This window comes from Cebidichthys violaceus, unplaced genomic scaffold, assembly GCF_023349555.1.
Source record: "Cebidichthys violaceus isolate CVI_PGR_0920_01 unplaced genomic scaffold, fCebVio1.0.p SCAF_41, whole genome shotgun sequence".
Taxonomy (NCBI): Eukaryota; Metazoa; Chordata; class Actinopteri; order Perciformes; family Stichaeidae; genus Cebidichthys; species Cebidichthys violaceus.
In genome coordinates this window covers 569,224-586,117 of record NW_027176606.1, presented here as the reverse complement: position 1 = coordinate 586,117, position 16,894 = coordinate 569,224, and the positions used below count along the sequence as shown (strand labels likewise).

Below are 16,894 nucleotides of genomic sequence, written 5' to 3'. Positions count from 1 at the left end.
TCCCAAGGAGCAGTGGTTGGAGGACATCAAAAGAAAAAGATAACCGTTTGTTTACCCCCTACCAGAGGCACGGTCACTGGACACTTATATTTATGTATATATTTATGTATATATTTTCTAATGATGGTTACAATGTTCAACTGTTGATTTAATTGTGTGGTCGTTTGGAGGCTGTAGTTTGTGGTGCTGTTGAATTGTTATATTATATTGTTATTTTTTTTATTGAGTAGTGTTTCTAGTGTTGTGTCCTCCCTAGTTATATAAGTAAGGACAGGAAAAGAAAAGTGTGGCTTATTCATATGTCTTGTGTGCAATATTTTCACATAACTAGTAACTGTCCAATAAGAATTCAAGAAAAAGGACGAGGATGTTATTTAGTATGTTTGGTGTCTGGTTATCTACTCGTCTAAACACCCTGATGAAACCAAGACAGCAATTTATTCTACAAGCGAAAAACATCCCTGGTTAAATCAATTAATAAATTTAATCGATCAACTAAAAATAATCTATGTTTGGATAGTATATCATCTGGACTAGACTAGGGACATTTTAATAAGCCTCCACGTCGGTGACAATCATGGATGAATGCATTAAGCAGCTTATTATTTGTATTGTTTCCGATATACATTTAATTAACACAATGATCCTGCTTTTGTATCTTCTTCAGTCATTTATTCAGCATGATTGTCATGAGTATTGGATTTTATAAAACATACTAAATGTTGCCGCTACATTAATATACTGTAGGTATGGCCAACATGCAACAAGGCACCAAATGCCATAATAATACAAAAAAAGAATTCCAACACTATTCATCACATATCACATCCCTTAGCATTCATATGTAAGTAGAGGAAATCCTCAAATTGACTAAATGTGTCTTGATTCACTCACAGGCTGTCAAAAGACAGTAATGACTTTGTGTCGCTGATCTAATAACACAAAACAGTCCTCCAATATTAAGCATATAAACTAGTTCCAAGTATGATAGAGTTATTGTTGACATTATGTGAAATGTAGTGCTTTCATGTACGTGTGCAAATAGACAATATGTTGCTGAAACACAAGGCCAGTTTTTAATTAGCAATACACACTGGCTATGATGTTGACATTGCCTGGTTAGCACCCTACACCGCACAACTGAACAAAGAAGAAACCCTTTGCCGTCTCTTAGAACACGTTCAACTCCTCCTCAAACAATAATCACGATCTTCAGTAGCTACTGACGTTCTAATCCCGCCGGTCTCAATGCCTCTAGCTCTCTCTCTCCCTCGGATCCTGTCCCTGCTCTGCGTCTGTGGCTCCGGCTCCGGCCCCGGCCGACGTGGTCGGATCCTCCTGTGAAATGTTCAGTGCTAGCTGCATGGCCCAGATGCTCAGAGGCCTCATGTACGCCAGAGAGCGGTAGATGCTCTTCTCACAGTAGGCTTCGGGAGTCTGGAAGGCCATGCCCAGCCTCTCCCACACGGTCCGGTAGCAACCCTCCGCTGTGCGCATTCCCTCCTCCTGCATACCCTGAGAGGAAAAGACGAGGAGGCGTGAGGCATAACTGGACTCAGCCACACAAACAGCAGTTATCATTGAGTTACATTTCAATAAACAAACTCAAATTTGTTCAGTATTTTGGGCTTGTTTGTTTTACAAGGGTTAGGTCAGAAGATCAATACCATTGTTGTATCAGTCCTTTTAATATGAAGCGGGAGTCATAATTAACAGTCAACTTGAAAGAACGCAGGCCTCCGAATGATAAATAAGATACTAAAATACACGCTTACCTCATGGATCATAGTGGCTGCCAGTCCATACACTACTCCAATCCACACCTCGTCTGACTGGACGCTGGAGCGGTCAGGCACTCCTTCAGGACGCATGCCGTTAACTGCCCCCATCTGGCCTCCAGCGAAGCTCATGACATTCAGGTCGAAGATAGATTTCAGAGCGCTCTGGATTTTCTCTGTTGGAAAAGCCTGAAAAGGGGGAAGAGACGAAGTGATCATGAGACCAGGAAGCTTTGACGAAAACATCACTTTATTAATGTTTGTGTCATTTGCAGCTTGGCAACAAAAAAATAATTGACTTTGCTTTGGTTAAATGCTAAACTCAGTATTAGAAAAGCTATTTTGCTACTATGGATATATTAAACAATCTCAGAATCGCCCTTTTACAACCTTAACAGGAGAGGAAGGTGGAGAGAGTGAGGAGACAAATGAGACACACCTGTGAGCTGGGGACACTAACAAAGACAGCATGGAGTAGAACAGAAAGAGAAGTGAGAGTGACTAAAGGAGGAGACAACTGAAAGCTTAAAAAAACAGTGACTCATATAAAAGTAAACAGAGCGGCAGGTGTTCCAAGAACCGGCTGGATTTGTGCTGCTAGAAGTGAGCAGTGAGGGGAGCAGGTTTAGATGTTCAACTGTCTCAGAGACCTCGGATGTGACTGTGGACTTCCTGTTCTTTGTTGGACCTACACCAGTTAAGATTAGCTCAACTTGCCTTGTAGTCTCCCTCTCCCAGCCCGGACGCTCTGAGGAACCAGTGGCCAGCGCACTGGTCCGACATGACGCTGTTAGAAAGGTTTCTGCCGCTGCTGTCGTAGTTGTAGTACTTGCCTAAACACGAAAAGGAAAATATAAAAAGGCGGTTCACAACTCGAGCAACGTAGCTGTAGAAATGACAAGGGAATTAAAAAAGGTATTATATGCAACAATTTCCTTAAAAAAAAAAAAAGTAAGTAAACGAGTTTGTCATGCCTCTCACTACTAATTTAGAGCTTTCATGTAACTTACCGTTCCACAGCAGTTTGTCAAAAGCGGCACTGCCCCGGTCCAAGATGTCCCTGTAACGTTGGTACGTCTCCTCGTTGTCCACCAGTCTGGACATTTTACACATCGCACACAGGGACGCCAACCACAGCCCACCACAGTACGCACTGTAAAACCCAAAACACAAGAATATGAGTCAGACGTAATTGCGTAAAACAAAAGCTTTTCTGAAAAACTGTACAAGTGTTTAAAACCGTGAGATATTTCAGTGGGGACAAATACATTGGTTTGTCAGTATATTAAGATCCCTAGTTGCTTTGAATCTACAAGTCTAATTCAACATTAGTCTTCAGATGATTGCCGGTGTAGGAATCACCTTACATGACCTAAGTACTCAGCCTGAACGTATAAAACAGGAACTCTCAGTTTAGGAAGCCAAACTCATTCATCTTGGCTGCAGCCTCTGAATCAACCCCTCGGGTCACATTTAGAGAAGCACTGCAGCTATACACAACTACATTTTTCATTCTCTTGCCCACCAGTCATGCCTTTTCCATTTCCTTTCTTCTCTCGCTCCCTTCCCCCTTCCATCTAATTCAGACTTGAAGTCCTAAATGCAATTATCAAACAGTGGTTTCCTTCTTTTGAGGGGTGCAATTAATTCAAAGAACTTCAGCTTCAGAGTTTAATACACAAAGGAAAAAAAAAAAGTAATACACACACACACACACACACACACACACACACACACACACAGACAGATCGTGAACATGTCAATAAAACATGCTAAGGTTCCGGCGTGGCGGCCTTCATGATTGCCGATTGGTAAAAGACAACCCAAGGGAGGGAGTCCTCTGTACGGAGAATGAGGAACAATCATCAGTCATCTGCGTATGTCTGTAACCTTTTCTCTACCGACGGTGTTTACTTCAGGGCTTCCGTGTTTTTCTCACCTTGGTCCAGTCACCGTCCAACCGTCATAGGTCTGGTCTGCATATCCAGAGTTCTCTATCAGCCCATCTCCATCCAGGTCGAACTTCATCTCCGACTCCATCACCGCCTAGCAGACCAACCACAATGAAGAGCGGAAACAAAACTCCTGAGCAAGCAACGTTTAATCCAGCATCCTCATGTTTTCTGTTACTGCTACAGATGGGATCTAAGACCAAGGTTACATCGGCCCGGTATACCTGGCAGACGGGCCACATGTCCTGCAGGTACTGACTGTCCTGGGTGAGATGGAAGTCCCTGTAGACCTGCAGGACAAACTTCAGGTTCAGGTCCTTCCAGTCTGCAGTGTCATGGATGAGGTAGGCGTTTACCCTCAGCCATGGCTCGTCATCTATCATGTAGTAGTGAGAGGCAATAAAAAGATTAAAAAGGAAAATAAGCTTTCAAGGAAGTTTCAAGCAAACCAAGCATTTCCTTTCTCCTACCTGGGTCTCCGATGTCGTGAGGAACCACATTCTTGGCCTTGACTGGAGAATAGCGCCCACTCATCAGATGGAGCCTCTCCGTTGGGTCCTGCTGAACCACGCTGCCAGCTGAGAAGACATTAACGCTGTGAAACCTACGACTCTTCATCAAATAGACACGCGTGGATAATTGATGAAACGCTAACACAGCGGCACTTCGCTCACCGATGTCGTACTGCACGCTCAAGGCAAGTTTGGGCCACAGCATGATGAGAGCAAAGGAGGCGTAGAAGTGCACATCGTAAGTGTTGTACATCCTGTACTCCTGACCTGTGAGACAACAACAGCTTATGTGGGTCACAACTACTGTCACTTCTAAGGCTGTGTCACGTTAGTATTGTAGCCGAAAGCGTGTCAGTTTAGTGTAATTATTTGCTGTGCGACAGGTTTTTTAGTTTTGAATACTGTGCAACTGTCAAAAAAACGAATGTTCAAAACAGTTGCAGATCTGTTTGCTGTAATGTCTCTCCTTGCAGACGGACGCCTCTTTCATTGGCGCTCACCTTCTAGGTAGGCGAAGCGGCCGAACTCCTTGATGACGACGGGCTGAGCCGGCAGCCCCCCGTCCTCGCTGCGCACGCCGCCGCTGACGTCGGCGTCCTCCGGCAGCTCCGTCCACACCGTCCCTCCGTCCACCACGAAGTACAGCTCGTTAAACAGGGCTGACTTGTACCAGGAGGGGAGGGAGCTGCAGCGCAAGCCAAGGTGACCGAATTAAAATTCCCATTAGTTTTCCCATTCATTGATGAGAAAACTATTTTTTTTTCTTTTTTTCTCAGAGCTTTTACGACTCGACATACCTGTCCTGCAGTACGGGTCTTTGCCACTCCTCGATGCTCGCCTCCCACTGTCTGTAGTGTGTTAGGGCGTAGTGGCTGAGCGAGGGGGAGGCGTCCGCTTTGCTCCCGAAGTATCGAGTGTATCTCCTGGAAACGGAAAAGACACGAGCTGATGTTAGCGGCATGTTCATTGACGAATATGAAAGCAATTAGGGAGACGTGTGCTTTTGTCTCTGAATGATTCATGGCAGAAACATGTTGTGCTGCAGTATGTGAAGAATGCATCTGTGACGGGGATTCAAAGAGGGTTGAACACGGACAGCCACGAGCTTCGTTTATGCTCGACACTGACTGACACTACTGTGGTCTGTTTTCCAGTAGAGAGAGAGAGAGAGAGAGAGAGGTAGAGAGAGGTAGAGAGAGAGGGGTAGAGCGAGAGAGAGGTAGAGAGAGAGGGGTAGAGAGAGAGGGGTAGAGAGAGAGAGAGGTAGAGAGAGAGGGGTAGAGAGAGAGAGCGGTAGAGAGAGAGAGCGGTAGAGAGAGAGGGGTAGAGAGAGAGAGAGAGAGAGGTAGAGAGAGAGAGGGGTAGAGAGAGAGAGAGAGAGAGAGAGAGCGGAAGAGAGAGGTAGAGAGAGAGAGGGGTAGAGAGAGAGAGAGAGAGAGAGAGATACACCCGTAAATCCAGCTTGTTTACGTCCCCATGTGTTCTGATGTACCTGAGGTGTGTCCTCTCCCTAGAGCCGAAGGTGATGGTGGGCATGTCCCAGGACAGGCAGAACTCCAGGCTGTTACGGCTCTGAGCCGGCACCGAGCAGCCCACGGCCAGCGCTGCTGCCACCTTCTCCCCCTTAGGCGTCGGCGGGCTGGATCCTGCAGCGGGAAGGGTTAAAGAGGGAGGGGGAGGGGGAGGTTAGCATGGGAGGTTAGCATGGACGCATCTGTCAAACTCAAAACTACACATCGCACCGCAGGGCTTTGCACCAAAAGATTGGTTGCACTACATTCTACCACATGTTTTATGTATCTGCTCGCAGTGTTTTATGCTCGAGTGATGCTTTGCTATTGTGGGTGTTTTTTTGTTTTTTTTTACTGTGAATCATTTTCTTTCATTCCACTTGTTCATGTTTGTGCTTCATGACAGTCTCATCCCTCCGCACTCTGCTTCTAAACACTTGTAATCGTGGATCCCACTGCCGTTCTTCACCACCGGCCCTGCGTAGCTCGTTTGACGAAGAGACGATGGGTGAAGGTTTTGGCGTCGACCTGGAGTAGTTCGGGGTCAGGATAGCCCGCCGGTCAGGGCTTAGGATTTAGGACTACTTTTGGCGAGCATGAACGCTCGGCCACTCGTCACGCTTGAATGCTACGCAAGGGGCGGGTCTTGCCAAGCAAAGCGGTGGGATCCATCATAACTCGGCACTGACCTGTAGGCGAGTCCAGCCGTCCGTCGGTGATGAGGTCGCTCCACAGGCCGCTGCAGGTTCCCTTGGGACTGAACGCCGTCTGGTGACTGACCTCCCTGTCAGGCTGTTGCGCGCACACACACACGCGCACACACACACACACACACACACACACACACACACACACACACACACACACACACACACACACACACACACACACACACACACACACTCCTGGTAAATCTAAAACCTAATGCTCACTAACACCACAGATTCCACAACCAGTCGATTCTTATAAATCCACTTCCAGATAACGAGGACTATTGTTGCAAATCCTGTTTATTCCTCGGGGACTGCTTGCTCGGCTGCTTACAGTACAATCTACTACAAAAACCCTGGAAGCTGCTCAAAGCGTGTAAATCGAACCTGTTCTCGGGCTGCGATGCACAGAGTGTAAGGGTTCACTGTAGGGCAGTGATGGAGCAAGACCCCGGACACCGCCTCCCCCTCCTTCTCCAGGTGGAACGGTTCATTCCAGTGTCCCCCGCACTTGTCGTCCTTGTGCCCCGACCCGTTGACCATAGTGAACATGATGGAGACGTCCAGAGCGTAGTCGTTGTTGTTCTCTATGTCCCACACAAACACCGCCACTGGGAGACTAGAGTCCTGAGGAAAAGGAGAGATATATGAACACGGAGGAATCACTTTTCACAGGTCTGACAAAAAGTCAGCCTAGACTACATTGCGATGGTTCGAAATCCGTGGACGCCTCCGTTACCTGGTAGTCGTGCGGGATGACGGGGGAGATCTGTCTGCAGGTTAATGTGACGTTCTGCCCCGGCAGGTGGTAGACGGTCCAGGCGCGGGGGTACAAGGCGTGATAGAAGGCATACTCTCCGCAGTAGCCCCAGTTCCAGCCTTGCAGCGTGGGAGGACGCTCCACGGACAACACCTGCTGGTACACCGTCTGCCCCCCCCGACGCAGACACACTGTGAACTAAGAGCGAAGAAGAGACGTGAACACGGGGATCGTTGCGTAGGTTAAGCGATGAGACATCGGTGAAACGGCCTCATCTACATGTCCCAGAATGCCCTGCGACAACCCGACTTCAGATCACGCGTACCTGGTTTGCCGTGACCGTTTTGTAGTGGTACATCCCAGGGTTAAGTTGCCATCTGCAGAACTCCCCCCTCCAGCCTCTCGTGATGGTTCCTCCTCCAATGCCGCCAAGTGGAGCGCCTGCAATTTAGAGTGTGGCGTCAACTTTTAATAATAAGAGTTCCGATCCAATATTAAGAGAGAATCGGGGCCAGCCGTAAACACTGGCGACGTAGACGAATGCTAGAGGCATTTTAAATAATGAAACTAGATCACCTGTTGATGCAGAGTTTGAATGTTTAGGAAGGAGGAACGTTTGGACAGAAATGCATCTTAAAAAAGGTTCTTATACGTGTTGCTTTTACTTTTCATCCATCACTGTTTACACCCCCTCTGAGAGCCTGAACTCACCGTATATTTGACGTAAGGGTTGGGCGCGAAACATATCAATGAACGGAGCTTTCTTTTCCACCTGGGTCTTCTTGTACCACCATTTTAGATACCTGGACAGACACACGCGTACACCATCAAGCACACGGGTCACCTTACAATCATCGGTAAATGAAGATGGCCGAGAACGAGCGAGCAAATCAGCTGATGTTCAGTCAGTTATGACACAGTTTAGCATGACAAACCCGAACTACAGTCATGCGTTACAGGGTTATCAATAGCCATGCTCTTATCAAATGAGTTAATAAGTAACCAGCGCATGTGAAATTGATTAACATGCTTGTTTTAAAGGGCATTTCTAATCCTTGAGCGCTGGAAGAGAAAAGAGGCGATTGTGCGACTGCATAAAAGGAAGCGCTTGTAAGATGAGGGGAATGAAGTCAAAGTGGAGCCGCTCTACTCCACCCGAGTGGTGATAGCGCAGTGAGAGCATGTGCAACACGTGTGCAGGAATGTGTGTGTGTGTGTGTGTCTAGTTACAGCACTCTCCGTCACACCAGGGTCGCGGTGTAAAATATTAATGAGGCTGCGTTACAAAAAACAAAAAAAAAGGTTTCAAAACGGCTCAGAGGATCGCAGTCCACCGCGACCGACTCGCCTTAAAACCGCTCAAACGCAGAACGCTGCTGCAGGGTTGAGGGGTTGCATTTGAGTCCGACAGACCATCAGTTCATCACAGAACAGACTGCAAGCGTTAATAATCGCTACATCCAGCCCGCATCGTTTTCACTTTTAGCTCCTGGACTTTAGAAGGCCCCAGCTAAGAGGGGGAACTGATTTTAGGAAGCAGGTAACGACTCCAATGACTGAGCACTCTGCGGGCGTTGATGAATCCCAAACTGCTGCATTTGATGAGTGCTCAACAAGCATGAGCCTACGCTATGTAGGCGAGCGCTACACAGCTCTTCAGGGATCATGTTTACGGCCTCGTCCGGTTTAGGGAACCCCTCGACCGGAGGAAACCAGAGAGCACGAGCTTCAACAGGAGTAGACGGCTTCAACAAACGCCTCTCTGTTGCTGCCTGTATAGCAGGGTTTTACTGCTAAGCAGGTGTTAAGCCACTCCGATCCTCAAGCATCTCGTCTCATGAATCATAGAAATATGGCATTTGCTGTGTGAAACGGCATCTGTTTGTTTGTTGTTGTTTTTTTTTTGCCTGAAACTTACTGCTTTATTCCACAACGTGGTCTTCATTCTGAATAAGGTGGCCCAACTGCGCCGCAAGAAACCCCGGTGACACAACCCGATAGTAATGTGGCTCATCAATTACAATATGTGCAGCATCAGAAGTCAGAAGAGAGAGAAATGCAGCTTTGTGCTCAGCATTGTGATCTTGTTTGCACACAAGAGTCGTCCACAAAAAGGGCTTTCTGCTCGTTCTGAGGGAACATCCCATGCAGCTGCAAAACTGCCGTGAAATGCCGACGCAGGGCCGGACTGAAATCGCAAACAATAACGTCAGAGGGAACGCTCGGCTGCGCTCCGCTCGGGAGGTGAATGGGATCGGTTGAAGCGAGTTATTTGAAGCGGGTTGCGTTATTGTCTGGTTCTTGTTGTTCTGCGGCTCAGCTCTAATGCAAACAGTCAGTCCTCGCCCTGATCTGACTCTGAACACAGGCCGGGTACAGCGTGCTGAATCCAACCTGTGTACTGTGCAAAAAGAATCATTTACAGTATTTCTATATACCTTTCTACCACTTCTGCTCCTATGGTGAAGCTTTTCTTTAGTATTCTAGTAATCCTGCATTGCAAAACCTCCTCCTTCAATGATGAAGGGCTGAAGGTGTGTCTCCTCTTTGGGTTTAATAGTACAACCGGTTTTTAACCTTCTCCAAACAACCTTCTCCAGCATAATCTGTGCAATGATTGACAAATTCCTCCACGGAGATTAACCGACCCGAGACACACCTCGAGTGAGAAACGGGCTTTATCTACTTTGGTTGCATTGGCCTAAACTGAGGGAGCAATGTGCGTTTAGTTTTACAGCAACATTGCAACAGATTTCTGAAAAGTGAAGCAAGATTGTGGCTCAATGTTGAAACGATGTTGTAGAAATAATGCTCCTCTACGCTTCAGCTTGTCCAGCTTTAGAGAAGATGTCGCATCGAGCATGAAGGAGCTCTGGAGACACGAAGAAGCAGTGGTGACGGTATATAAACGCTTGAGTTATTCACTCAAAATACACTTCTTCTCTTCTTTTTTTCCCCTTTTGTCTCATCAACAAGCAAACACATCCGAGTCTGTTGCCTGACGACGGTCACATCTGACTCACTCCGACACGCTCTCAGGTTTGAAATAAGCGAGAGAGGAAGTGTTTCTGGCCCAGCGCCCAACAATCCACCACATCTGCAGGATGTATCGCTTTATGTCAGCAGGTTGTCGACGAAACAAAAAAAAAAACGCGATCGGATCAGCGGATGTTGAGGACCGCGATCTGAGATGGAACTGGTGGGTGACACTTCAGCTGCACAGATTTCAGCAGGAACCTCAACTGGACGCTTTACAAAGCAGACACAGCAACTCACTGGTTCCTCAAGCCATTGAGAAAGCTCTGGCAGTCACTTGTAACTGCCTTAATGTGGACAATGCGTTTTATATTATTGGAGTTCAAAATGATGACTTGTGGCAGGATTGTGCTTCACACCTGCTCCCCTGTTGTGGGTTCAGAAACATGACGCTGCAGGCTACGACCTCCCCCTGGTGCCACGCCGCACATCTTGGGTTGGCGTGGTACAGAGTACAGGTTGCGATGACATAGGTGTGTCACACTGAGCAGCTTGTGTCAATAGTGGAAACACATCTCTCGGGTGTGGCTCTCATCGGCATAGAAAACTGGGTAGGGACTTTAAGACCTGCTGATTGTTTACACTGCCATCAGTAAATAAGTCCCACTCCCTTCTCGTTCGACTGCCTGTAAACAGCAGTGCATGTGTGGTGCGTTGTGCTGTACACGAGGGTTTCTCACCTGATTCCGAGCCCGATGTGCTCCAAGACGTTGGACAGCGAGACGTCTTTTGCTTGAAAGGGCTTCCTCTTCTCCTTGAACTCGTGCGCCAGACAGATCCGCCAGCCCTCCTTGGGTACTCCACATCCCACTTCCTTGGAGACGTACCTACTCATGAGGTCCGCTGAGGATTTCTCCCCCCACTCTGTGTTCATTTTAGCAGGATAGCTCCCGATGGGGGAGCTTAAAATATGTATGAATGGAGGCCAAAACAACAACAACAAAAAAAACCACTTTGTGTTTACAAACAGGGAGCTGTCACCAGCTTTCTGTCAACGGTGTGAGTTTATCGTGCGTTCAATATGGAGTCAAAATGCTGAGGAGCTCCGTGTGAATTCTATAATTGGATCACCAGGCTTCAAAGAGTCATTCCTGTGGAGGTAAACCGGTTCTCGGTTGACTACCTCTGAATACCTTCAGGTAAATAATTGCTCCTTCGTGTAGAAGGTCCCAGTGCCATCATAACATCACTATCCAAAAGAGAATTTAGCCTCTATCGTATCATCGGAGACCAGATATATGCAGCAAGTTGCATCAACATCACCCTCTGGATTCCTGTTTGTGAGAGGTTGCAGACCCCTTTGCTCCCCCCCCCCGCCCCCTCCTCCCCCTTTTGCAATGGAGTCCGGATGTGTCAGCAGCTGGATGGATGACAGCTTAAGACCAACAGGACGTATCGGGACACCTACAATGAGATCAAAGAGGAACAGACAAAATGGATTAAAACGTAGTGATCGGTCGAGATGAAGCATAAGTCAAAGTAACCTTACGTTGCAACAGTAGGTTTAGATCACCTTTGCCATTAATGACGTAACGTTATAGCTAAAACAACCCCATGTAGCAGTAGCTAACCCCACTAGCTAACTAGCCATTTAAAAAGAGTTGATTCTTTTTTGTAAATACCGGAGTTAGCGCGTCATCCCACTGCTGCTCCACTCCAGAGCTCTGCGTTGTCAGTTAGCAAGCCGCTCTAGATGCAAATCGTTTACGTTTGTCGCTGGTAACTGAGTGATTTTTTTGCCCTCAGCGTTAACGCTCAGGTAACACGAGCGCACAGGCTGCCATCGCATACTGCCTCCTTTTACAATGTTGGCAGATCCAAACTACAACTAAGCTATTAGGCCTACCTTAGACGAAAAATCTAAGTATGGCTAACTGTTGCTGGAGTGTGATGGAGTCAAAAGCAGTGAACAGCCTGGAAGTAAGCTATGCCTGACAAACCTGACCCAGGGATTAAGCCACTCACTTTAAAAAGCCGCTGCTGAGGCTGTACCATTATTGGCATAAAGTGGGGGTGATCACATTCACCCCCACCTATTAATCTTACCTCCAACGGACATTCATCGGCACATTAAATAAAACTTGCAGTTTATATAGAATTGTATTAAACAACTTGTGTCGATTGCGAGGTATTAGCGCTCAAAAACAAATATTATTTGTAAATATTGCGTTCACGCCTCCCTACTAGTTACCATAGCAACGGTTCACCGCTAGTCTCCTGTGCCACGGGACGTCTTCCAAGTGGCCAACCAAACACTATTACTGGGATTGTGCACTGCCCTTTTTTATTATTTTATACATATTTTAACGATTGAGAAACCACTATAATGTTAAACAGATTCTATACTTATATATTTATATTAGTTTTTTTCTGATACTTGTTATTATTTAGGAGTTTTACTTTCCCATGGTTCGTGATTGGTCGTAAAGCACCCGGATGTTGATTTGTTTACTGTAGCTGTGCTGGAACGCTAGCTAACCAGGCACGCAATGCCTAGTTCTTCTGGAAAAAAAGACAAATTGTGCATCGTTTTACCCAAGAAGCCAATTTAGGTGCACCCTGTGATAAGACTACTGTCTACTGCGACTGTCTGTTCAAAGGTATGCATTGAAATTATCCTTGAGGCAGCAGCCATTAGCTAGCAAGCGACACCAAACAAGTTAACTTCTGTCTCCAGTCTGCTTGTTGTGGTAATACGTATATGCGAAACTTAGTTAAATTCATTATCATCTTGCTAGGATAACAGGTGTTTTAACAAGTGATTTGATGTTTAATTTCGGTGACGTAACGTCGGTGTTTGTCGGTGTCTGTCGTTACAGATGATCGAGGTGGTGGCCTCCATGGCCCGGGGCCCCGTGTTTCTCGCCGGGGAGCTCATGGAGAGTCTCATAACTTTTACCAACCCGATGTCCAACCTGTCTACCTCTGCCAGCTGGTAGGACTGAACTCCTTTCACCTCTTTAGTCATCACAGACCTGAAAATAAGACCTAAAGATGCCAACTTCTGTCTGTTGAGACAACGTCCAAATCAGTACTAGACAGAATCACAGATGGAAGACTAAGGTCCTCGTGTGCACAAACACGGGATGGTACCCCACTACTGGCGATTCCAAAGGGCAGATAATATAATATTCAGAATCTGAACATCATTATTTTTACACAATCATCTTCTGCTGTCTAGTGACTTGTAGCCCCGTGTGGACTGGGACCACGTGATGCGGGACGCTCGTATCATTTAACCAGTCGCTCTGTAAACTCCCTTGTGTAACCCTTTGTGTGTTTTCTGGCTGTGTCCCAGTGAGATGCTGGCGTGGGCCAGTGCCCAGATCCACTGCCAGTTCCACGCCAGTGAGAGCAGAGTGGCTCTGCCGGCCCAGGGCAACAAGCAGGACGTCCAGGCTGAGAGCAACACGGTGCTCATTCCAAGCAGAGGTTAGTTATCTGTGATGAGCAGAAATCTAAAGGATGGAGGATGTGTTATGTTTAGGATAAACAAAGATTTAACGGGCTCTGGATGTGATTCGCATTGTTTTAATTGCCGTATTGCTTCCTTTCTTTAACAGGAGAGAGAGGTCAGTGTGTTCTGGACACACCACCTAAGATCTTATTCTGTGACCTGAGCCTGGGCCCTGGGGAGAGCAAAACCTGTACGTGTGTAGATATGTGAAAAACATATTAAAATAGGTCATAAAACTATGACGAAATAAGGCTCCTTTTTAAAAGGAAGAAATAACAACCTGAGAGATTGCGTGTTGAAATGACAACTTTACGTCGTAGAGATTTTAAAGGTTTCTTATTTTAGTTTGCAACATTCATAAAATAACATATTTGTTTCTGTGTGTGTGTGAGTCACACAGTGTGACATGCGTCTTCACTCTCCCACAGATTCATACAGTGAGATCGTTCCCGGAGATGGTCCTCCTAGTTTCCGTGGTCAGGCGGTGAAGTACGTCTACAAACTGACCATCGGCTGCCAGAGAGTCAACTCTCCCATCAAACTACTGCGAGTTCCCTTCAGAGTGCTGGTTCTGCAAGGTGAGCTGCATTCCGACTACTTTTTGATTTCAGCTGCTCGCATTATGTGCTGCAAAGATTATATATAATGAACAGAATGCTGGTTAAAACAAAGGAAAGGGGCCGGTGTATTCTGCCATTTATTCCACTCTTTGGGTCTGTTTATTGCCTCGCTTACAAATGTTTAGTTGACTTCTATCAAAGCTGAGAAATGTTGCATATCGACGCATTTTCCTGTCTAACCTGTAGGCATGCCGGAGCCTCCGTTCCCCCAGGACGAGGAGGTTTCCCCCTCCAACCCCTTCCTGGAGGAAGAGGAAGCGAGCCGCAGGGATGCTCGGCCTTTGGAGAGAGCGTTGGACATGCTGATGGTCACTACCTCAAGACGCTGCCCCCGTGAGTCACTGCTCTGTCTCGCTGCTCTTTGTTATAGTTTAAAGCACTGTATTATAGAACTCAACCCAACGCAGGAAGCACTTTTGTCTGTTTTGCCTCTAAATAATCCTGTTGTTCTACTTTTTAATTTTCTTTTCTAAATAATGTTTTCTACTGCATTTTATTTGGATGGCCACATTTGACTTGTGTGTTCCTTTTGTGTTGTCCAGACATGTTTAATATCACCAACGTTCGTGGGAAAGTGGCAAAGTTCTGCATCTTCAAGATGGTTTACAGACTCGGGGAGGACATCATCGGCACGTTCAACTTCTCAGAGGGAGACATCCCCTGCCTGCAGGTTTGTTTGTACATTTCTGCACCGTCTGTTTTTGAGCATTATTTCTTTTTTTTTAAACTTTAATTATACCTGTGTCTTTGTCTTCCAGTATTCTGTGAGCCTTCAGAACGAGGAGGAGATCCAGCAGCAGTACCAGCGGCGCCCCGGACAGGTCATCAGTGTGACTGGACACGGGCGACACATGGAGTCCTGCCTCCACACGGCCTCCAGCCACTTCTCTCTCCCTGTCCCCCTCAACGTCACGCCGGGCTTCAGCACAGACATCGGTCAGTCATCGGCAGATACACTCAATATACTTCATGTTAATAGAAATGCTTCGGATGACTTCAGAATCCTCCACATAATGTGCAAACGTATAAATCACACATCAACTGAACAACCGAACATTTAACTCTCTCCGCACAGTGATGCTGAGGTGGCGCCTTCACTTTGAATTCGTCACCGCCCGGGAGCCCATGGAACCGCCCACAGTACTGCAGAACCAATCAGAGGTCACGGTTTGGGCAGGGGCGGAGCATGTCGACGTGGACACCTTCAGCTGGGATCTGCCTATCAAAGTCCTGCCCACCAACCCGGCCTTGGCGTCCTACATGTCCCACTTTACAGGGACCAACAGCATCAATATTTGACCGTTGTGAACGAAAGATAGCCGCGACTTAATGTGTTTCTGAGTGTGTGTGTGTGTGTGTGTGTGTGTGTGTGTGTGTGTGTGAGAGAGAGAGAGAGAGAGAGAGAGAGAGAGATATAGACTCTTTGCTGATGAGAACAGAGGTATACATTTCAGTAACAAAAGAACATTATTGTTTATGCAGTGCTAGTGATGGATTCCATATGTATATTATGCAACTTATGTTTTGCCTTTTTTTTACTCTACATTACATTACTTTACATTACAGTCATTTAGCAGACGCTTTTATCCAAAGCGACTTACAACACACTATCTATCTACACACCATTTTGGGGGTTAAGTGTCTTGCTCAAGGACACTTTGACATGAGACTAGAGAAGCAGGAGCCGGGGATTCAAACCGCCGACGCTCTGATTGGAAGGCGGCCCTGCTCTCCATTTATCCACTGTAACCACATTTTTCACATGCATTTTGCAGTGCGTCTTAACTTCTTTCTTTTTGGACCCTTACGACGTGCAGCTATCTCCGTGGTTGATGTATATTTCTGTATTTATTTCATTTTTGATTCCTTTACTCTATTTCTCATTCTATGAAAAACAAATGTTTCTTACTCAAAATGTTTTTATTGTAAACTGTTTTTTTTTTTGTTTTGTTTTTTGTTCTCTCAGCTTGAGCAAAAGCTTTATCAAGAGGTGTATATATATACTACAAGAGATTAATAAAGTGTGATTTAAATTTGATAGATTACACGTGAGGAAGTCCATCGTTTCTTCACAAAATTCACAAAACATTGTTTCTCTTTGTAAACAAGATTTTTATTTTGAGAGTTAATGGGTTACAGCAGAGAACAGGTCAAATCCAACAGGAACTAATATATATATATATATATATATTCATATATATATATTCATATGTATACATATATGTGTATATATATATATTTATTATATATATGTATATATATTCATATGTATGTATGTGTGTATATATATATATATATATATATATATATAAATACATATATGTGTATATATATATATATATTTATTATATATATATATATAAATATATATATATATATATGCCTATAATTACAATTAGTAATTATTGGATTAATTTAATTAAAGAATCAGACAACATCCTACTGTAATAACTAATTTCAACTTTCATCTTAAAGAGAATGATGCCTAAACATTTTTAAATGTATTTTAAATGCATCATTTTGTGGGCTCAGTATTCAAAATATTCTCTGCTGGATTA

At 45.6% G+C, this 16,894-nt stretch overlaps 2 protein-coding genes across 3 annotated transcripts; one reads left to right on the top strand and one right to left on the bottom strand.

Moving 5' to 3' along the window:
* Window positions 1-646: 646 nt before the first annotated feature.
* gba2 (glucosidase, beta (bile acid) 2) lies at window positions 647-11,568 on the bottom strand. Its single transcript, XM_068728190.1, has 17 exons — window positions 10,940-11,568; window positions 7,935-8,026; window positions 7,549-7,664; window positions 7,203-7,421; window positions 6,851-7,090; window positions 6,443-6,545; window positions 5,735-5,888; window positions 5,040-5,165; window positions 4,743-4,927; window positions 4,405-4,509; window positions 4,201-4,308; window positions 3,955-4,106; window positions 3,718-3,824; window positions 2,789-2,931; window positions 2,496-2,611; window positions 1,776-1,967; window positions 647-1,515 (listed from the first exon to the last, which is right to left on the bottom strand). Exons 1-17 carry the CDS (start codon window positions 11,131-11,133, stop codon window positions 1,255-1,257), a joined length of 2,613 nt encoding a protein of 870 aa, XP_068584291.1. The 5' UTR covers window positions 11,134-11,568; the 3' UTR covers window positions 647-1,254.
* Window positions 11,316-16,381, top strand: rgp1 (GP1 homolog, RAB6A GEF complex partner 1). Of its 2 annotated transcripts, none has more exons than XM_068728192.1 (9): window positions 11,316-11,398; window positions 13,079-13,194; window positions 13,558-13,691; window positions 13,823-13,906; window positions 14,145-14,294; window positions 14,523-14,669; window positions 14,879-15,006; window positions 15,095-15,272; window positions 15,412-16,381. In XM_068728192.1, exons 2-9 carry the CDS (start codon window positions 13,079-13,081, stop codon window positions 15,633-15,635), a joined length of 1,161 nt encoding a protein of 386 aa, XP_068584293.1. In that variant the 5' UTR covers window positions 11,316-11,398; the 3' UTR covers window positions 15,636-16,381. The 2 variants fall into 2 exon arrangements, with proteins under 2 accessions (XP_068584293.1, XP_068584292.1); XM_068728191.1 differs by lacking the exon at window positions 11,316-11,398 and adding an exon at window positions 12,712-12,859.
* Window positions 16,382-16,894: the final 513 nt, after the last annotated feature.